The following is a 23416-nucleotide window of genomic DNA, read 5'->3' as shown; positions in this document are numbered from 1 at the left end:
CATTCCCCCTGCATTTATGTAATTGACCAAGGGTTTGGTCAATTGACATTCAGACTTTGCTGTGGCTCTATCCAGTTAGGTTGGTCCCCTTCTTCTTCCCATCTATTTTATTTCTCTTTTCTCTTCCTTTTTATATTTTCTCTTTTACATTTCATTTCTCTCTCCTTTTAAAATAAAAATAAGAGAAGATTATAGTTTAACTAAATAACTCGTGTTTACGTTTTTTCATTGTTTACTATGTACAATAAGCAATTTGTTTATTAGTTTCTTTTTGTGACCTGGTATGATATTGCTTTTGGAACTTTTTAATATTTCAAATTTGTAATGTCTCTATTTTACTAATAAAATATGTTGACTCGTCTTGGCTGTTGAAGGGTAATCTCCATTTTTTATGAAGTTAATTGCCAAGTGCTATATACATTGTGTTTATGTATGAAATACCTGTGAACTGGTGAAAGAGCAGACACCATTTCATCTTCCATTTAATTTGAATGAATGTCTAAGTCATGGTGAGGACTGCCTGCATACAGTATTTCCTTTCACAAATGTATTTCCTTATTTCCCTTACAGTATGTTGTTTTACACTTTAGGTACACGAAAATTCTAATGAAAGATATTGACATTCTGAATTCTGCTGGGAAAATGGACAAGATGCGCTTGTTAAACATACTGATGCAGTTACGCAAGTGTTGTAACCATCCATATCTATTCGATGGTGCCGAGCCTGGTCCTCCATATACCACTGACACTCATCTTGTCTACAATAGTGGTAAGATGGTGGCTTTGGATAAATTACTTCCCAAACTGAAAGAACAAGGTAAATGTCAAGTGTGATACCCTGATGTTTGTTCAGTTCAAATACAAATACATTTCTTTTATGTATAATTTCCTGCTTACAGGTAAATTTGCAATACAGAGTCGGGGGTTCAGCATTGCTTGCAGGTCGGCCGCATTGCGTGCCTGGAAAAAAATGCACATATTTATTTTTGCAGTCACATACATCTCTGCGCTTGCGCTGCCCCTATCCATCTGCATGTAGGAGTGGCCATCTGTCAGCTTGCATTTCTGCCTACATTCTCGCGTCATGCCCCTATAGAACCTATATGCAGATGCCCCATTGACAGCCACTTATGCCTGTTCAGATACAGTACAAGTGAGAGGTGGCTAATATAGGTACCCTGAATGGCTTGTGGATGTATTGGTTTCCTATTGCATTCACGCCTACAAAAAATTGTGATGTCATCGGCAAAGTTGCTTAGCATACAACCCTAAATCCGGCTCTTATTATCTAATACTATAATTAGTTTTTTGCTGTGCAAATAAAGTTGGGGCAATAGTTAATTTCTCTATAATCCTTTTGGGATACACTGAAACATTTGGTTAAAGGGGGTATTCAATGTGAGGGTCACGGCAGTCGAGTTTTTTTTTGCACTGCCGGCGGCCATGTTCCTGTAGTCTATTAAAAGATCTCTGCGGCCACAGGAACATGGCCGCCGGCCTCCACGGCTACGTGGAGGAGGGCCCGGCCGCATGTTCCCTCTATTCACCGTCGGCAGTGGCAGACGCTGGGTGTGGACGCCTCCCACCCACGCGTCTGCAGATGAAGGAAGGCAGGCCGCAGCAGGACAGGCCGCACTGCAGCAGAATTAAGCAGAAGTGAAATTCTGGGACCCGCAGCAGCGGGACAGGAGAAAATACAGTAAGTGAGCATAAAAACTCACAAAAAAAAACGATATTTCTGTATAATAATAATATAATGCCATGGCATTACTTTTTTATTATACAGGGGAGCAGCCTGTGGTGTCATAATTATTATTGTACAGGGGGAGCAGCCTGTGGTGTCATGGCATTATGCCATGACACCACAGGCTGCTCCCTCTGTATAATAATAATGCCATGACACCACAGGCTGCTCCCCTGTATAATATAAAAGTAATGCCATGACACCACAGGCTGCTCCCTTTGTATAATAATAATAATGCAATGACACCACAGGCTGCTCCCCCTGTATAATAATTTTGTGTCATGGCATTACTATTATTATATTATACAGCGGGAGCAGCCTGTGGTGTCATTGCATTATTATTATACAGAGGGAGCAGCCTGTGGTGTCATAGCATTACTTTTATATTATACAGGGGGAGCAGCCTGTGGTGTCATAATTATTATTGTACTGGGGAGCAGCCTGTGGTGTCATGGCATTATGCCATGACACTACAAGCTGCTCCCTCTGTATAATAATAATGCCATGACACCACAGGCTGCTCCCCCTGTATAATATAAAAGTAATGCCATGACACCATAGGCTGCTCCCTCTGTATAATTAATAATGCCATGACACCACAGGCTGCTCCCCCTGTATAATATAAAAGTAATGCCATGACACCACAGGCTGCTCCCTCTGTATAATAATAATGCAATGACGCCACAGGCTGCTCCCCTGTATAATAAAATAGTAATGCCATGACACCACAGGCTGCTCCCTCTGTATAATAATAATGCGCTACTTATGGGCCAGTGCTCTGGACTTGCCCCCCAGGCTAAAATTTGCCAGCCAGCCCCTGGTCACAAGCCATGCCCCCATGACAGTCAAAGAAAGCAATTTGTGGGTCCGCGAATTGGGGGAGGGGCTAAAATTACGCGAAATGGCGTGATTAGCGTAATTTATCCCCTTCCCTTGCCGCGGACCCGCGAAAACCAGGTATTTTACCAAATTTAGTACAGCATGGAAGGGGGGTGCGGGGGCTGCGGGAGGATTGCTCACCTTCCCGGGGGGACGGGAGGGTAGGGAAGCCTGATTTAAAGTGAATTTTTAATACAGTGCCCCAAAATAGCGTTTTTTTAAAATTCTCTCCTGTATGTGCTATCTGGGCGTGCATACGCAGTTGTACGAAAAATGCTGATTAGCAACTTTCGCACAACTGCGGGGAAACCTGAATTAAGCACTATATACATTCTCCCATGGCTCGCAAGTGATGTCCCCTGTCATCTGTATATGCAACTCAATTTTGAAAATGTTGCATAAAACTAGGAGCAAATTGTGCAGTGTGTGCACTGCCAACAATGAATGATATGACATCACATATCATCGGATGCATCACGGACGGTGTAATGGTTACCATTACTGCCTCACAGCGCTGAGGTCATGGGTTTGACACCCACCATGGCCCTGGTGGGTGTGTGATTCCTTCTTGAGCTACAGCAGGGGACAAGCTCTGCCACACCCTGCCTAACTGTTATGCTAATGCCGCAGTCGATTTTATGAAGAGTGAGATGCCCACAGTACACTCCATCAAAGCTCTGTGGTAGGAGTCATACAGATGGAGCAGCTCTCAATGGAGCTGCTCCTGGCGATAGTAACACCACTCGCCGCTGTGCACCATTTGACAAAAGGGGGCACGCTTGAGAAGCTCACATGCCCCATTCTGTTGGTGCCCGCCGCTGCCCTCCGCCAGCTCCCCTGTTGCCCCACTCATCCTGCCCGTCTCCCTGAAGTTAAGACGGGCAGGGAAGCCACTCCCGCCGCCGTGCTAACAGGGATGCGCGAGCGTGTGAGACACTCGCGCGCCCCCACATCACATGGAGATCCTGTCCGCCAGCCTGCGCCAGCTCAGGACATCTGGCGATCCTGCAGGCTGGCTGACAGGCGCTCCATTTGTATGTAGTTCCTCTGTCTAACCATATCCTTCATGTGAGCACAGCAATATGCCCATATCTGCTCAGCCATCTTTCTGTTACCTCCCAGAGGTGTCACCCGGTGCAGTGACTCATGGTGTCACCCCCCCTCTATTGGGTCTCCATCCATCAAGCGTCGGAGTGCACTGCAGAGGACAGCTTTTATAGCTATAGCTGCCCTTTGCGTTACTAATCGCATATGTTAGTACATATGCAATTAATATTGGCGCAATGGGTGGTGGGTGTATAGTTCCATATACATAATGCCCCCATTAGTGCGATATACATAATGCCCCCATTAGTGCCATTTATGTAATGCCCCCAGTAGTGCCATTTAAGCAGTGCCCGCCATAGTTCAATATACATAATGCCCAGCATTAGTGCAATCTAGATTGCCCATCCATAGTGCCATATACGTATTGCCCCTCGTAATGACATTTACATGCTGCTCCCCTCGTAGAACCATATACATACTTCACCCATAGAGCCATCTACCTAATGCCCCATAGTACCATTTACAGTATGTAATGCTTCCTCGTAGCGCTATATATGTAATGTCCCCTGTAGTTCCATATACGTAATACCCTCCATAGTGCCATATACGTAATGTCCCCCGTAGTGTATATATGTAATGCCCCCATAGTGCCATATAGATAATGTCCTCCATAGTGCCATACACGTAATGCCCACTGTAGTGCCATATACATAATGCCCTCGTAGTGCCATGTAAATCGTATGCCCCAGGTAATACTCACCACCTATGCTTCTGCGGATCTCCTTCTGTGCAGGAAGCTCCGCTCCCTCTGTGACAGGTAGCTCCACCCCCTTTTTAGCATACGCTGTCACAGTCACTGGGAGTTGCAAAGCAGCTTCTAGCTGCCAGCGCTGCAGCATACTTGACAACTTTTGAAAACTAGTTTCAGGGAAATTATAGTTGGTAGGAGAATTTTGAACAGTGCCAAACTGAGGGGGCGTGTCATGCTCTGCCCAAGGGGCGTGTCTAGTTCCATATATGGTGAGATTGTGAAAAGAGATTCTGAACGTGGCACCTAGAAGCGTGGCTGTGTACTGCTACATCTGAGAGGAATCTTTTAAAATGACTTATCCAAATGTAGATGAGCCCCAAAGCAGTTAGTAAGATATATTGTACTTGCTAAAGTGCTGGGAAATGGAGCTGATGATTAAATGTAAATGTATCTATCACTCCTTTCTTTCCCCCCCCCCAAAATGTAACAGTGTAATGTGGGCTAGGTGAAATGAGGGAGATTGCTAGACTAATGAGGGAGAGAGGGAGATTGCTGTTATTTCAGGGAGTCTCCTGCAGAAGGCAGGAGGGTACGCAACTATGCGCTGCAGCTGCTTGTCAGACACACCTTTGACAGGTGCAGCGCTGGCAGCAAAAGGACAGCAGCAGGGAGAATGCTGGCTCTGGGCACACCATGCACACCCTGAGCACACGCCTATCCTAATAGTATTTCTGGCCTTTTTTCTATTTAGGTAATATTAAGCTGTATATCCAAAAATAGCCCCCTTCAGGTTGGAGACAAAAACTTCTTCAAAATGGCCACCGTTTCCCATTGAAATTAATGAGAAAAACAAGTACTGTGTTAATATAAAACTATGTTGACTGCACCACTGCGTCTACTTCTATGTTGAATTGTGCGCACAGGGATGTGCTGAGGACCGCGACCCAGACGCGGGGGGTGCCGGAGTATGCGCAGCTCTGGTGTCACCCCCTAGTGACGTTACTGTTACCTCCTACAAATACCTACTGAATTCTACAGACCACGTGTTCTATTCTGTTCTGTCTCTCTATCAATCAATCAGGATGCTTAGGATGCATACGCAGACTAAAAACATCAACCAACAGTGTGCAGCATCGACACTGCATGTTACACAGAATCAGGTCCTTTATGTACAACTGGCTTACACCAGGTGAATGTCATAGTGTTGTAGACCTGAATGCAACTTTGGATGCGTCCTGCTTACTATTTGTACATAGATATCTTTTTTATGCATGATGTATTTATGCATATGATGTTGAAGCAAATGTGTACAAAGAAAAATGCTTTAAAAAATGATGTGCTAAAGAGTGTCTTTACAGCCACATAGCATTTCTGTTCTGTGTGGTTAGAAAGAAACTGTTTTGTAGGGATATTTCCATTTTCCCCAGCCTGTAACATTATGCAGACTGTATATTACTTGTTGATATGAAATTCTATTTTTACGACTGTTAAATGTCAAGATGCCAAGATGCCCTGCTGATGAAAGCGATTTTCCTGATGTGGTGTTAGAGAGGATGGGGGATAAAGCGAACACACTCTGTGCTTCAGACTAGAGCTTAGGCGGTTAGAAAAATACTTCAAACAATGAACAGAGCTCTCGATCTAGTTGTGCCTGTATTTGTATGTACACAATGATCCTACTTTCCATCACTGTGAGATAACGAATAGTAATTATATATAACAGTATATGTTAGTGTCACTACCCGCCATGCTCTTGTTTTATTATCCTGTAATACGTGTTTATAGTACTACACTGCCACGTTCATAGGAAAAATGAACATTCTGCTCTTCACATGGCAATCTATAAACTGGTTTTAATAGACAGACCTTAAGCCCCATACACACTATACGATAAAGGCAGACATTATGCACAATAACGATATTGTTCATTTTATCGTGAATATTATTCAGTGTGTACGAACGATAACGATGTATGCTCCTGCTGTTCATTATCGACCCCCTTTCTTGTCTGTACAATCAAATGTTCGGTACTTATGTATTATCTGGGCTGCCGATTTTTTGATTGTATGCCTTAACTTAAGGCATACAATCAGATGCAATGCGATGCGATATCGCATTGCATCTCATACGACCATATTGCATGCGATGTGATGCGATGACCCGATTTTTCCATAGGATTCAATGTTAAAATGAACTGAGTCCATTTTAACATGGAATTCAATGGGAAAAAGGGGTCCTTTTCATACCCCTACTATACAAGTGGGCATGGAGTTGGATATAAACCTGTGGCGAGCGTAGCGAGCCACCGAGTCCGAAGCGTGGCGAGCGAAGCGAGCCCCGCGAGGGGACGGTATTCTGTGTCCGCTCGCCACGCTTCAGGCTCGGTGGCTCGCTACGCTCGCCACAGGTTTATATCCAACTCCATGCCCACTTGGATAGTAGGGGTATGAAAAGGACCCCTTTTCCCATTGAATTCCATGTTAAAATGGACTCAGTCCATTTTAACATTGAATCCTATGGAAAAATCGGGTCCATCGCATCGCATCGCATGCGATATGGTCGGATGCGATGCGATGCGATGGACCCGATTTCAAAATCGGCAGCCCAGTTAGTACATAAGTACCAAATGTTCTTTATGCAGTATACTTTATGAAATATTTGCCTACCCTCCCGGAATGGCCGGGAGTCTCCCGAAAATCGGGTCCCCCTCCCGGCCCCCCTGGGAAGGTGGGCAAGTCTCTTGCATTCCCCCCAGAGTCCCCGCTCCCCACCTCCGGAGCTTGGGAAAGAAGTGCCGTAAATCGCGGGTCCGGGGGAGGGGGCAGGACTAAAATGGCGTGAATCGCGTAATTTTGCGTCATTTTAGCCCCGCCTCCTACTCGCGGACCCGCGAATCGCGGCGTTTGCATGGATTGGGGACGGGGCTTTGATACATCAGCCTTGTCCCCAACCCCCGAACTGCACATTTGGTTGTCCTCTACGGGCTTCTTCCGGAGAGTGACATTAAAAAGTCGCTTTATGAATAGGTGCATATTGTTCAGTGTGTATGAAATATAAATATATATTTTTTTATGAAACAAGATGGTCAGAGGTAAAGCAAACTCTTTACTTTTGTCTCTTTGGTACTTGTGAGTTATCCGGGCTCCCGATTTTTTGATTGTATGCCTTAAGTTAAGGCATACAATCCGATGCGATGCGATACGATATCGCATCGCATCGCATCGCATCCGACCATCGGATGCGATGACCCGATTTTTCCATAGGAATCAATGTTAAAATGATTCCTATGGAAAAAGGGGTCCTTTTCATACCCCTACTATCCAAGTGGGCATGGAGTTGGATATAAACCTGTGGCGAGCGTAGCGAGCCACCGAGCCCGAAGCGTGGCGAGCGAAGCGAGCCCCGCGAGGGGACGGTATTCCGTGTCCCCTCGCGGGGCTCGCTACGCTCGCCACGCTTCGGGCTCGGTGGCTCGCTACGCTCGCCACAGGTTTATATCCAACTCCATGCCCACTTGGATAGTAGGGGTATGAAAAGGACCCCTTTTTCCCATTGAATTCCATGTTAAAATGGACTCAGTCCATTTTAACATTGATTCCTATGGAAAAATCGGGTCATCGCATCGCATCGCATCCGATGGTCGCATGCGATGCGATGCGATGTCCCGATCCGACCCGATTTTAAAATCGGACGCCCGGATAACTCACAAGTACCGTCTCTTTTCATTGGAAATTATTAAGTGTGTACAGTATGCACTATATCGTTCATTCTCAAGCTCTGTGGAGTTCAGGGGAAAAACATCTATATGAAAAACAACTATTTAGGGGGAAATTTACTAAAGGAAATTTGTAAAAAAAATAGGTGTATTTGTATCCAGAAATACACTTATTTTTGACAATTACTATCCCGAAAATACGGCAATTCATATTTGTATTGATGTGCTATCAATACGAATACGAATTGCCGTATTTCCGGGATAGTAAATGTCAAAAATAAGTGTATTTCTGGATACAAATACACCTATTTTTCCCAAATTTCCTTTAGTAAATTTTACCCTTAATGTCATTCCAAAACACAGTACTTAGCTTTATTATATTAGAAACCCCCAACTTAGTACTTACAGTATATGTAGCTGTGTTATGACTTGTATTACACTAGTGCCTTTTAAGCCAGAACAAAATGGCTTCAGAAGCTGCCACAGTCGTGTATAGTGAAAAAACTATGGGTGACATTCTATGGGAAGAGATTTGTTTTTTTTGGTGAAATTTTAGCAAAAAACGGCCAAAATCCTGTTTTCGCATATTTAATGAGATGCGAAAAACGAAATCGCACTTTTACAAAGTGCGATTTTAACTCGCGCCGGAACTCGCATCCAGATGTTTTCCCATTGAAAAGTATACAATGCGCATATTTAATGAGATGCGAATTTTGGAAATGTGTCTTAAATTCGCCAAAAAATCAGACCAGGTTCTGATATGCGAGTTGGCCAGAACCCTGCACAGATCATTGAGATCTGCGCATGGTTCTGTGGTAAAAAATGTGTTCTTTTTTTTTTCTTGAAAAAAAATGCGTGGGGTCCTACCTCCTGAGCATAACCAGCCCCGGGCTCATTGAGCCGGACCTGGTTCCAAAAATAAGGGGGACAAAAAGCGTAGGGGTCCCCCGTATTTCTGAAACCAGCCCCGGACTCTTGGACCGGTCCTGGTTCCAAAAATACGGGGGACAAAAAATCTGGGGGTCCCCCGTATTTTGAAACCAGCACCGGGCTCCAACAGCCCGCAGTGTCATGCCACAGCCGGGGGACACTTTTTACATAAGGTCCCCCGGCCGTACCATGAGCACCGTGGCTGGTCAGCCTTGGACGGGGTACCTGGAGGAGTGGGGACCCCCCCAATAAAGGGGTCCCCCCCAAGGCTTCACCCATCCAGGGCTGAAGCCCAGGGCTGTCACCGGCGTCCCTGGCCAGTGGACGCCGACCTAATGGTGTAAAATCTTTCAATCCTAACATTGCTTTATACAGGAGAACTACAAGTCCCAGCAGACCTCCCCACGCAGGCTGGGACTTGGAGAACCACAAGTCCCAGCATGCGGGGCATTAATGGGCCCGCTGGGACTTGTAGTCCACCTGTAAAAAGAATGTTAAAAGAGAACACACACACAGAAAAGTAAAACTTTATTACATACACATCCTCACACCTCACTTTTACACAAATATACTTACCGATCCAGGATCCAGCGCTGGTCTCTCTGCAGCAGAGCCGGTCAGCCCTCACTATCAGCGGGCTGAACCGGCTTTCTCCGATGGAGCTAACAGCTTCTGTCGCGCTGTCCCAGCGCAACAGAGGCTGAGAGCATCTTCGGCTTATGCGTCTCCATGGAGACGCATAGCTCAGCCAATCAGGGCTGAGCTATGCGTCTCCATGGAGATGCATCGCCCAATCACGCTCTCAGCCTGTGTCGCGCTGGGACAACGCGACAGAAGCTGTTAGCTGCATCGGAGACAGCCGGTTGTCCCCGCTGTCAGTGCGGGGGTAGCCGGCTCTGCTGCAGAAGGGAGACCAGCGCTGGATCCTGGATCGGTAAGTATATTTGTGTAAAAGTGAGGTGTGTGGATGTGTATGTAATAAAGTTTTACTTTTCTGTGTGTGTGTTCTCTTTTAACATTCTTTTTACAGGTGTACTACAAGTCCCAGCGGGCCCATTAATGCCCCGCATGCTGGGACTTGTGGTTCTCCAAGTCCCAGCCTGCGGGGGAGGTCTGCTGGGACTTGTAGTTCTCCTGTATAAAGCAATGTTAGGATTGAAAGATTTTACACCATCAGGCCGGCGTCCACTGGCCAGGGACGCCGGTGACAGCCCCGGGCTTCAGCCCTGGATGGGTGAAGCCTTGGGGGGGGACCCCTTTATTGGGGGGGGTCCCCACTCCTCCAGGTACCCTGTCCAAGGCTGACCAGCCACGGTGCTCATGGTATGGCCGGAGGACCTTATGTAAAAAGTGTCCCCCGGCTGTGGCATGACACTGCGGGCTGTTGGAGCCCGGTGCTGGTTTCAAAATACGGGGACCCCCAGATTTTTTGTCCCCCGTATTTTTGGAACCAGGACCGGTCCAAGAGTCCGGGGCTGGTTTCAGAAATACGGGGGACCCCTACGCTTTTTGTCCCCTGTATTTTTGGAACCAGGTCCGGCTCAATGACCCCGGGGCTGGTTATGCTCAGGAGGGGGGACCCCACGCAATATTTTTTTTTTATACAAACCCAAAATCGCACATAAGCTCAAATTCGCACATTTTCATGCCTAAAAATCGCACATTTTCATGCCTAAAAATCGCACATTTTCATGCCAAAAATTCGCCCATTATCGCACTCAATCGCACTTTTCTTGCCGGAACACGCACCTCATTAAATATGCGAATCCAAGGTAAAAATGCAATTTGAAAAAAGTGCGATAATGGGCGAAAAACTGACGTGCGAAAAACTGTCATCCCATAGAATGTCGCCCTTTATGTTTTTGTGTTCTGTTTACCAGTAAAACATGAGTGCTTGGTACTAAACTGCAAGAAACATTTTCACAGTTGCTGTAGGGTAAAACAGCATTAACAGATGCAGCTACACACAGGTTCAGTCTTCCATAAAGGAATGTCCAATTTTTATTTATTCCGACTGTGATATATGTGAAATGCTTGGGACCAGAAGTATTTTGGATGTTAAATTTTTCCAATATTTTGGTATCTCATTATGGTATGCAAATATTCCAAAATATGGAAAAGTCCAAAATTCTTCTGTCCCAAACATTTCACATACGGGAGACCTGCATGTGTAAGCAGGGCTGAGAAAAATCCTGGGCCCCGATACGACAACTTTCTGCCCCCCCCCCGGAGGGTGTTATTATCAAGAGCATTTTTCTCAAGGTTTTCTGTTCACAAAGAGCTTTGACGAAAATTTTTTCCTGTGTGGTGCTGAATCGTCGGCCTACCTATGTTTGTATTGCAATAATACATTTGTATTTTGGACCCCGGAGGGCTGTGTAGCAGGTGCAGAGGCTACAGCACAGTGCGGTTTGCAGCCAGCCACATACAAGCACTCTGCTGCCATGTCTGCTGTGGGGAGCAGTGCACTTATCAGGCGCAGATGCACTGCTGACTAGGTGAGAGCAGGAAGCAGGCACATACAGCAGGGGCAGCCTGGCAAAAGAGCATAGCAGCAGCAAGTTTTCAGAATATCCCTAGAAATCATACCAGTGGGGTGCGATCCCCAGTATAACTACCCCATGGGCATGTTTTGCTGGATGACAAGTAGTGCTCCTTCGGTGGCTATTCCTGTCACTTACCCCTGTCACATACCCCTGTCACTTATCCAGCCACCACACTTACCGAACCCGACTTTTCTTCTAGGGAAGGGGGGCGATCACCACCCTGTGAATCCATCCCCCTCCTCCCTATGTGCATTCAGTCACCCTGCCGGGTCTGATGGAGAGCGGGGTCAGCTTGGTATGTAGCGGCGGTGCTGTGTGACACAGTTGTCAGGAGTCAGGACAGGAGTCGGGACACAAGCTGCTGCAGCTGAAGACACGGACACGCAAGATGATATCATCATCTCGCAAGAGTGTCAGCAGAGCGCCTCAGCGGTGGAGCACTGCTGGCTCAGCTGTGTGTAGGGAAGCCAATCCCGGGGCATTTTTTCAAGCAGATATGTGCAGGGCCGGGAGCTGGGTGGGCGGGCGTGCAGGGATGTCCGGAGGTCGTGTTGCTGGGGGGGCGGGCGTGCTGGTATGTCCGAGAGCCGGGTTACTAGGCGGGCGTGCTGATACGGTGAAGAGCAGACGAGCCAGGTTGCTGGGCGGCTGTGTGTCCTGCGCAGCGTGACATCTGACCTTGTCACGCTGCGCAGTACAGCACTGCCGGGTATGGGAGAAGCCAGGCAGCATCTGAGCTAGTGCTCAGACGCTGCCCGGCATTAGACTGCGCATGCGCAGTCTAATCCCCAAATCCCGGCGTTTTGGGGGCCAAATCCCGGGATCCCGCCGATCCCGATCCCGAGATTGGCCACTCTAGCTGTGTGTGTGTGTGTCCCGACTCCCGTCCTAACAACTGTGTCACGCAGCACCGACGCCTCTTTGATAAGCTGACCCTGCTCTCCTTCATACCAGGCCGCCCAGCCCGTGTACCCACCACCGCAAAATAAAGGTGTGTGTGTGTCCGGGCCCCCCTGGCCGACCGGGCCCAGGTAAACTGAACCCGCTCCCCTCCCCTCTCAGCGGCCCTGTGTGTAAGTAGATATGTCAGCTTGTGGTAGCAGCTTTTTTTGTATGGAAAAGGGCATAGGGCTCGATTCAATCCTGCTCGCTGGGCTGCATGTGTTTGTAGCCCAGCGAGCATGTTAACACCGCCCTGCCACCCCACCTATTTAATGCCCCTGGCCTTACCTGCCCCTGTGCAGGGATACAAACAGATGTGTATGAGTACATATCCGTTCACAAGTGCCCGCACAGACGAGAAATCAATTGATGGTTACTTACCATTGAATGATTTTGCCTCCTGTCACTGCCGTTCGCAGCCGCTGCATGACCCAAGAGGCACTGAGGGGCTTGGGTGGCTGATGGCATTTTTCCGAATTCAGAGTGGGCATCTCTTTGGGTGCGTCAACCATTTTTGTAGGCACACCTATGAAATGCCAGGGGGGCGCCCCACCCCCCATCAGTCAGGCTGAGAGGTGCTCACAGCCGGGCAATGCGGAAAATGTGCATACGCAGTCGGCCCACCATCGGACAAGAGAACGTCTCTCATAGCTGCACTACCATGATTTATTTATTTTCTAATAAATGACTGCTCTGTTTATCCTTACTTATATCTACACTGGATGGTGAATGTGAGGGGACATTGCGTGTCATTTTTAATACTGTACATTGAAGTTTGCCTACTGTAAGATGCAATGTATATCCCTTTAAAAGTATAGGGAAAAAACTGATCATGATAAGATTTATAGGAAAAGCTGGGGATGTGATAAAAAAATCATGGGCTGATTCAGAGTTGTGCATTTCACTAATGCATTCACTGGTGCGATCCCGTATGCAGCAGATGTGTGTAATTCCAAGCAGCTGTACGCAGATGAGGTCACAGGTCCTTTGATAACCGAGTCCTGAGAAACCCTATCATAGCGCAGAATGGCCTTGGGAATTGTGACTCTGGTGCTATGCATATGTGATAACAGTTGTAGCTGTGACATACCCAAAATGGCTGCGACGTCAGTGCTTTTTTGATGCCTCTCTCAAGGTCCTCCTCCAAACTGTCCCTGACTGTCAATCACTTTGTGAAGAAAGACACATTGCTAATGTGCCTTGGCATGTGATCAGTGTGATCGCGGTGCATCTGCGGTGAGCCGACAATCACACAAGCCTGTAACTGTCATAAATTTTTTTTTTTACAATTTTGAATTAGTCCCTTATGTCCAGCCAAGCAGAATCTGATGTTGGTGCAAAAGTAGGCATTTGACACCACCCTGACCCAATCGAAAAGCCACAGACATATCGTATCGATCAGATACTGTTGTACAAAATAATACGCATTCATTCACATAAGAGTATCATTTTATAGTTTTGCTCTTGTGGTTCCTAAATGATCATTGATCAGAGAATGTGATTGTGGTATACACTAGATGGCGCTGTTGCTCAATGTTTTGTTCCCTTGTTTGCTATCACTTTTGATGCTTTGCCAGTGCCTCCCAGAACATTTCTTTGTGTAGATAAAAAAGCTATGAATTGTGCAGTTTTTATTGCAGCTTTAGATGATTGCTTATACATGCATTATACAGTATATGCTTTATTGAAGGGTGTCAGGGTTGTTATAAAATTTTAAGATACTAATATACTTCAGAAAATAACAAATTATAGATAAATAGCAGAATATATTAATGTGAATGCTTTTATAAGCAAAAAACACAATGCTACTGTAGCATTTGTATATAAATATGTGTACTATAAAAAATATGTCAAATGATCTGTGTAACCTGCCTGATTTTCTTTGGCAGGTTCCAGGGTTCTGATTTTTAGTCAGATGACCCGGCTGCTTGACATCCTGGAAGATTACTGCATGTGGCGTGGCTATGGATATTGCCGCTTAGATGGACAAACGCCACATGAAGAAAGAGAGGTAACATAAAATCCCTTTCATCTGCCGACACACAGAGCTGACCTAAAAGGAATTTACAGTTTTGTATGTCTCCCACAGACTACTTTGTAGGTTGTGATGCTTAATGGACCAGTTTAGTAACCCTTTGAGTGCCAAGGCAGTTTGTCAAATTAGGTGTGGAAATTGCCAAGCAAACCGTTTTTTTTTAATCAACCCTTTGAGTGCCAACGTTGCTGTGAGAGATCCTCAAAATATCTGTCAAAAATACCAGCGCCGTTCACAGCGACTGTTCGTTTTTCGGGTGCAATATTTAACTAAACTCAATTAATTAATTGCTGTATTTGTATTTATTTATACTAAAAGAACAGTCGCTGGTATTTTTAGTGGATATTTTGAGCCTCTCACAGCAATGTTGGCACTCAAATGGTTAAGCCAAGATTAAGGAATTTCTGTTAAAATTTCTAAGCAAGAGACTTTTTCTTCAAGTCTTAGGGCTATTTCACACGCTCCGGCTCCTGCCGGGCGGCGAAAACCCATACGGGCAGGAAGCCGTGCAGCACTCAGTAGTTTATCATGGAGGGGATGGCCACAGCCCGGCAGCCGTCGTCCCTTCCAGTGGCGGGATCCGGCTGCAACCATGCGGCTGGGCCGTGGCCGTCCCGTTTGAGCAGCCTTCCCTTCCAGTGGCAGGATCCGGCTGCAACCGTGCGGCACAACTAATGTGTGCGGAACAGCTCCCGGACCGTGCGGGATTTCACCGTCCGGCAGGAGCCAGAGTGTGTGAAACCGGCCTTACAAATAAATGGTAAACATATATGTAGAGGATAAGTTAAAGTTATAGCCAGGTAAATCTATTTTTTAATAGCTATACTCTTTCCATTTAATATCCGTATTTGACTAGCTTCTTTATTAGTTGTGTATGTGACATAGTTTTCAGTGACATACAGTTTTCAGTAAATGTACTTATTTTATGCGCTGTTTTTAAGGTTTTTTTATTTATTTTGCTGGCCATAAAATACATAGTCACTATATCCATGCAACAATCAGTATCCCATTAATGCGGTCTTAATGAGGGCCTTATTCATTAGGTTCAGAAGTTCTACAATTCCCGGTATTAGCATTCTTGGGGCTGCCCAGCACAGGGTAAGGCCACCCCGCATGTCGGGTCCCTCCCCGCAGTGTGATTGCTGTTATGTGAGCGCTTTGCTATACATCAAACTGCTCTCATGCTAAGGGTAGCCCCTACCCTGAGCAGCAAACCCAGATGCCGGGCGGCCATTTTCTGGGTTGTGTGACGTCATGCAGCCACTGCGGCTCGCCCTGCAAAGGAGAAGGCTTGTCCGGACTGTGCCTCTGCAACGATGTGTTGACACCTGCACAGTGCCATATTGATGCACCATGCCAGCCCTTAGACTGTGGTCACATTTTTTGGAATGCGACCGCAGTTACAGGGCTCGTGCATGCATCCTATTTTCGTTGATCTATGTCCACTGTTGAATCAGGCCCATAATGTAGACCAGACAATCTAGTGCATTATACACCCTGAGTCCAAAAATTGTATTCATACTTCGCATTAGCATATGCCTCTTTTTTTGTTTGTTTTTCATTCGGATTCACTTTTATGACCAGTATCTGATTAATATTCATTCCTATTCCAGAATGTCCACTAGCACGGTAGTAAATCACTCTACAAGGCTACTGACCTGCTCTCACATAGCAACCAGATGCACTTTCGCATTAAGGGCTTCCTGAAAAAAGGGCTTCCTAGGCTCCTATACCACATCACTTGATTGATGGGGTTATACTCTTCTAGCAGCCTACCCAGTCTTCTTTGACCCTGTCACTCTACCTGGGAGGCTAATCTGCATCCCATAGAAGCCAACCCTCTTCCCTGTTTAAAAAATAAGATCAACACTAAAATATATATTATAATACCAAGCATCCCATTGTCAGACGATGGATATTGTGTATATAATTTCATCTACTTAAATCCTACCTCTTCTATATTTCTGTCCAGCTCAATGCTCAGTTTTTGTTTTAGAGAACCAACAGGACAGAATGCGTTTATGCTCTTGCAGAGCAGTGCAGTGGTTTTTATTATGCCTGACTTATACATACATTTTTTTATTTACGCTAGTGTTGCTAATAGTGGCAAAAAAATAAATTGCAAGGAAAGCATTGCTTTTGGGGCTTCTACTCCGCTAAAATGAGGGATTCTTATTGGCAGAATGTTGGTAGGTGAGTAGCGGATGTGGGGAAAGGATGTTAGTTCCCATGTTGCCTCCAAACCAGAGTTGGTTTTATTGAAGATACTGTAACAGGTAACAGTTGTTGGAAGATAAACAGCAGTTAATATGATGAGGTATCAGTCACTCCCAGGCTAAGTACTATAGGGAGGTCTGTATTTAACATTCCACAGAAAACCCATTAGTTGTAATTGCTTTGCATTGGATCAATCTGGTCACAACAGTCCAAGTCCCATTTTAATTTAAATGTTTTTTTAAAGCAGACTTCCATCATTACTCAATTTTGCTTCTTTTAAACTATTTGGTCCTGATAATGCAATTTTGTCAAATTGGTTTCCCGGTACTTATGTATTATCTGGGCTCCCATGTTAAATGCACCCCATTTTTTCATACCCCTACTATCCAACTACGCATGGAGTTGATTTTATATAGTGTGGCGAGCGCAGCGAGCCACCGTGCCCGAAGCGTGGTGAGCGCAGCGAGCCCCGCGAGGGGACGCGGTCTCATAAGAAAAACGGAAGCCCAGATATTACATAAGTACCGGTTTCCCTTTCTTTTGCCATCTTGTTTGCTGTTGATTTTTGATGTTTAAAGTCTCTTGGTTAAAAGTACAGGTTGAGTATCCCTTATCCATAGTTTCCAGAATGTCTTTTTTTTTTTTGGGGGGGGGGGGGGGGGGGGGACATCTGGGGACATCTGTAACTGGCACTACTGGAGACATGATATGTAACTGGCACTAAATATGTGCAAGAAAATGACTGCTGGGGATTTAAATTCAGTGCCTGAGATAGGACACAAACTTTGTTTCATGTTTTGAAATCTTGTTTCATGCACAAATAAAATATAACTGTGTATTTTATGTGTTTGATTTGTTTATACAACATAAATGCAAGATACCTCATTGAAATATAAAAATATTGTGAAATACAGAATAATCCATTATACAAAATTCTTCTGGTCCCGAGCATTTTGGATAAGGCATACTCAACCTGTATTGGTATTCACAAGTAGTTAAAGCATAACACATTTCTCAGGCACATCAGTTTCACTCATGAAATATGAAATCTCAGGATTTGCAATGTTCCAAAGCCTATATCCCTTGATCTTATGATTTGTAGTGCAATGTGCACCATCTTTCTCTTAGCATATGTACTATGTTCTTGTGTATACTTATGATTAGCGGATGCCTGATGTCACATATTCTGTTGAAGTCAGAATGTTCTTCGTTTAGACTTTCATTTGTGACCTTATTGATTTTTAACTAGACACTAGTAGTCACCAATTGTATATATAACTTGGGAAGTACACATGGGTCATTCTTGTGGAATTGTATATTAGTGCATATTGGTGTCAATAAATACCTTAATCCTCTAAACAACATTTTCCATAGGACCGCATACATCTGTGAGCGATAGTCATATTGGTGCTTCAGCCTCAGTTGTTAATATACATAAAGGGCTTGTTTACACTTGATGCAACTGTCAAACACCAGATGGATTGCTTATAGTCATTCCTCTCACCATCAATTCTTGAAGTTTTTTCTATGGGGAGAGAGGTTGGGGGAGTTCCTGCTCGAGTTTGTGTGAGAATGTCCATTTTTTTAAACTGGCAATCATTTACAAGGCAAAACCTTTTGTCATTGCAAATAACATGCCAGTTTTGTGGCTCCCAAGTCCATATACCAGCATTCTCTCCTATGTCTGTGTTATGTTCAAAGCTGAATAACTTTTGAAATTGCCCTTTTCCTGCATTTTAATCTAAAGCCATGTGACCTACTTGTGGCAAATAAAGTCATTTAAACTTAGTGTCCTATAATTCAGATGTTCTAGCAATATTGTCCACAGGTATCTATTCCTGGTATTGTAGCAGTTTTGCCTTCACAATATCACTAGTTAATTCAGCGGTGTTCGATTACAATGACACTACCAGAAAATCTAATTTTGTTGTCATGTTTTTCAACATAGCCATAGTGACCTCTAGATCGTCTACCTTGCATGCAACAGACGCCAATCACTGGGCGATGGACAACATTAAATCAGTGTATTAATTTATGTCCTTACATTAAAACAAAAAAACACAAAGCCAATCCAACAGGTAACAAATAACTTGAATTGAATTGCTGCCTTCATTGAGAGATTATTGCTAAAACTACGGAGGAAGTGCTTTTCAACCCAACTATATTAGAACAGTCTAGAGCAGACATTCCCAACCACAGTCCTCAAGGCACACCAACAGTGCAGGTTTTAGTGATATCCAGGCTTCAGCACAGATGGATTAATCAGAATCACTCAGGTACTAATTAAGTCACCTTTGCTCAAGCCTGGATATCACTAAAACCTGCACTGTTGGTGTGCCTTGAGGACCGTGGATGGGAATTCCTGATCTAAAGTATATTCTAGGCATTCCCAACCACGGTCCTCAAGGCACACCAACAGTGCAGGTTTTAGTGATATCCAGGTTTCAGTACAGATGGTTTAATTAGAATCCCTCAGATACTAATTAAGTCACCTGTGCTCAAGCCTGGATATCTACAAAACCTGTACTGTTGGTGTGCCTTGAGGACCGTGGTTGGGAATACCTGGTCTAGAGGTTAGTGTAATATTATTAATTACATCTCAATATAAGTGTTGGTATTAGTTTCAGTTAATTGTCAGCTTCATGGGCCAATAGGGAGATCTACACAGCGCTTAGAGGAAGCCCCTAGCGACCCGCACTCCTGGGGGAAAGTCCCAATCCCCCTGGTACAGACAAATACAATGGGAGTGGGGAGTGCTGGCGCTCCGGGGTTGATGTAGATTGGCTGACGTTTTTACAGTTTTGTAGTGGTGGTAAAGGAATGATGGGGAGCTGGGAGCAATAACTGTAGGCTGTGTGTTGTGACGATGTGTGGACAGGGAGCAATAACTGTAGTCTGAGTATTGGGAAGGTGTATGGGCTGGGAGCAATAACTGTAGGCTGGGTGTTGATGGTAGGGATCGGGAGGAGTGGAATTCCGACTGTGGGTGATGGTAAAGTAACCTGTCCCACGAAGTGGCAATGCCTGATGTCTAATTGATTGATGAGGGTGTAGCAGTACCCGGATTCCTTCACATCAAGCCGTGGAGTGGATTAGTGGACCTCCAAAGATAATGGCAGGAGTTCAGGAAGTGCAGGTTGTGTGAAAAACTGATAGTAGTAGTAGCTTATTGTGTGGTTCTGATGTTTCTGCAAATTCAATCCGATGCAGCAGTGTCTATGAATTGCAAGTATGGGGGCATATGGGGGAAGGTGATAAAGGCGAATGAAAACTGACTACTGTAGCTTTAAGTCAAGCACAGTTTTATTCCATAAACAATACACAATGGCAGTAGTAAAGGGGGTTGGTGGAGCCGTGGGGTGGGTGGCCAAACGCGTTTCGTCCTAGGTATAGAACTTTTTCAATCGCAGCTTCATGGGCCAGATGTATCAAGCTTAAAAAAGGGATAAAGTGGAGAGTGATAAACAGCCATCCAATCTGCTCCTAACTGTCATGTAACAGGCTGGGTTTAAAAAATGACAGCTAATTGGCTGGTTGTTTTTCACTTTACACTTTATCACTTTTTAGAGCTTGATACATCTGGCCCCATGTTCTAAAAGCAGTTACTGTGTTGATATTATAGTTAGGGTCACACTTTTTTTGTGCAGTTCTTATTGCATAAATTGCCAATCCACTCCCAATTACAGTTGCAAGAAAAAGTTTGTGAACCCTTTGGAAATACATGGATTTCTTCATAAATTGGTCATAAAATAGACAAACACAGTCTACTTAAACTAATACCACACAAACAATTATATGTTCTCATGATTTTATTGAACACACCATGTAAACATTCACAGTGCAGGGTGGCTAATTCTCCAAGAACTAATTGGAGTCAGGAGTCAGCCAACCTGGAGTCCTATCGATGAGATAAGATTGGAGATGTTGGTTAAAGCTGCCCTGCTCTATAAAAAAAATCACACCAGTTTTGAGTTTGCTATTCTCAACAAGCATTGCCTATTGTGAACCATTTCTCGCACAAAAGAGCTGTCATAAGACCTACGATTAAGAATTGTTGCGTTGCATAAAGCTGGAAAGGGTTACAAAAGTATCTCTAAATCAGCAATTATACACTGTTAAGCTCACCCCAAAGACCCTTATTTGCCAGTTTCACAGAATCTGGGGGTGCGGGCCTAACATTGCACAATGGTTTATATCAGTGGTTCCCAACCTGGGGTACTAGTACCCCTGGGGGTACTCTGCAGACCAGTTGGGGGTACTTGAAAATAATATTGGTAATGGCGGACGATGAAAAGGTCTTTTGATGACTGAAGAAGACCCATTGCCATGGAGACAAACCATGTTGTGTCATATGCCTGACCAGCAATCCACTGGGAGCTTCCCATGCTGCCCTCAGACATCATCAGTCATCTGCCCAGCACTGACAAAGGTGGAGGAAGCAGCGGCATTAATCCTACCGGTGTTAGCGGGAATCCTGGAGATAATACACAAACAGTGTCTAGACACAGAAGGGCATAATTCCTTGCTGTATACTACTCTTCCTTAATATAAGGATCTGCATACCGCTAAGTACTGTCCATATTTCAAAATGAGAGGAGGGGGTACTTATCAATGAAAAGCCTAATCAAGGGGTACGGGAGAGAAAAAAGGTTGGGAACCACTGGTTTATATTGATTCTCAATGAACTCATGCTGGCAATCCACGGGGGATCAATCTAGCACAGCGGTTCTCAAACTTTGGGTCCTGACCCCAAAGTGGGTCCCGACCCCAAAGTGTGTCCCGACCTTCTCAGCATGGGGTTGCTGAGAATCAGGGTGATGAGTCAGTGATTCAAGGAGTCTGAAAAATCATATAAATTGTCTGTTATTTTAGACTCCACCCATCATTTTGTACCTCCACAATGCTGCCATGTATGTGCTGTCAGCTGACTACACATGTGATGTGATGTGATGACCTTCTGCAGTAACTTGCTGGTGTCCTGTAATTCTTTTTATTGTCTGATGGGTCCCAGAGCAAAATATTTTGAGGAACCTTGATATACAGTAGCACATATATGATATACATGATAACATTTATGCTTATATGTGCCTAGCGGTTCCCCCCTCCACTGCTTGGTCTGCAGGGGCTGCAATGTTCTCACTTTGATGAAAACTAAGAACACTTACCATATTGTTCATCTTGCCATGTAAATATGCATATAATTAGCCATTAGGGAAGCCAATCCCGGGACATTTTTCCAATCACGGAGTTTGGGTTTGAAAAAATCCTCAATCCCAGGATTCCCTAATAAAGAAAATGCCCAGGCACATACCATATGCCAGTGCGATGGGAGCTGAGCGGGTGAGAGTCAGGCAGAGGGTCGTGCAGGGACCAGGTGGCCAGTGTGGGAGCCAGGTGGCCAGTGCGGGAGCCAGGTGGGCAGTAAAGGCAGTGCAGTTAGGAGCCGGGAAGACGGGAGCCAGGTGGGACAAGCGGTTGTGTGGAATGTGCAGCATGACCTCTGACCAGGTCATGCTGCGCATAGCTGCACAGCCATCTGAGTGAGTGCTCAGATGCTGCCCGGCATCAGACTGTGCATGCGCAGTCTAATGCCGAAATCCCGGGATTGGAAACTCCAATCCGGGATTTAAATCTTGGTGTTTTTGTGGACAAATCCCGGGATCCCGCCAATCCCGATGCTGGGATTGGCCACCCTATTTGTCTTGGTACAAACACATTGATGTCAGTAAGATGCAAACTATGTCTTTACCAAGGTTAGGCAACATGTGGCACAACAGCTGCTGTGAAGCTTCATATCCCAGCATCCCTTCCACATACTAAAATGCAGTGCATGCTGGATTTTGTATTTCCACAACAGTTGGAATGCTACACTCTGCTTAACCATGACCTATACAAACATTAATGTTGCCTAGGTAGTAGAAAGTGATCTTCATGGAAGGAACTGTCATTAAAAACACTCAATGTAAACACTGCTCAAATTGTGCCTATGCCCTTCTCTGAAGCCACCTTCATAGATCATTCTAAGTGGATCTATGTTACTTCATATTATAGCATGCTTTACAACTATATTCATTTTGAACTGGTTTATCATTTTTAAAACCAAGTATAAAAAATAATATACCTATATATATTTATTCCATTTACAGGAAGCCATAGAAAGATTTAATGCACCTAACAGCAGCAAATTCATCTTCATGCTGAGTACCCGCGCCGGAGGTCTTGGAATAAATTTGGCAACTGCTGATGTGGTTATTTTGTATGATTCAGACTGGAACCCTCAAGTTGATTTACAAGCAATGGTTAGAAATTCATGCTTTAAAAATAAAAAAAGTATTAAGTATGTGGCAATATGTGTTTCCTTTTAATATATATATTGATATTTGTTTAATGGCAGAAGACATGCATTAAGCGAACGACAAAACTTCCCCATAAAGATACAACTAAAAATCAACCTATACAAATAAATAAGTACAAAGTCATAAATATCCTCCGCATTTTTAGCGCCAGCTCATATGAATAGATTGTTTGCCGGGCGCTCCCTCTCAACAGTGCGGGCAGGTGGAAGGGCGCGAGGGACTGTGGGCCGGGGGATTCGCCCATGGGAAATCCC

The 23416-nt window shown here is 44.8% G+C and overlaps 1 protein-coding gene across 2 annotated transcripts in view; it reads left to right on the top strand.

Moving 5' to 3' along the window:
* The window catches only part of SMARCA1 (SNF2 related chromatin remodeling ATPase 1), a 157321-nt gene that overhangs the window by 42166 nt on the left and 91739 nt on the right, over positions 1-23416 (top strand). For both annotated transcript variants that reach the window (XM_083159337.1, XM_083159338.1), the window contains 3 exons: positions 591-817; positions 14444-14565; positions 22953-23105. In XM_083159337.1, coding sequence (XP_083015463.1) covers positions 591-817; positions 14444-14565; positions 22953-23105 — 502 coding nt within the window. The remainder of the gene's footprint in view (positions 1-590; positions 818-14443; positions 14566-22952; positions 23106-23416) is intronic.

Source organism: Crinia signifera, chromosome 9, assembly GCF_055691185.1.
Source record: "Crinia signifera chromosome 9, ASM5569118v1, whole genome shotgun sequence".
In the NCBI taxonomy this organism is placed as follows: domain Eukaryota; kingdom Metazoa; phylum Chordata; class Amphibia; order Anura; family Myobatrachidae; genus Crinia; species Crinia signifera.
Note: the sequence above shows the minus strand (reverse complement) of the source record. Positions and strands in the feature narration are given on the sequence as shown.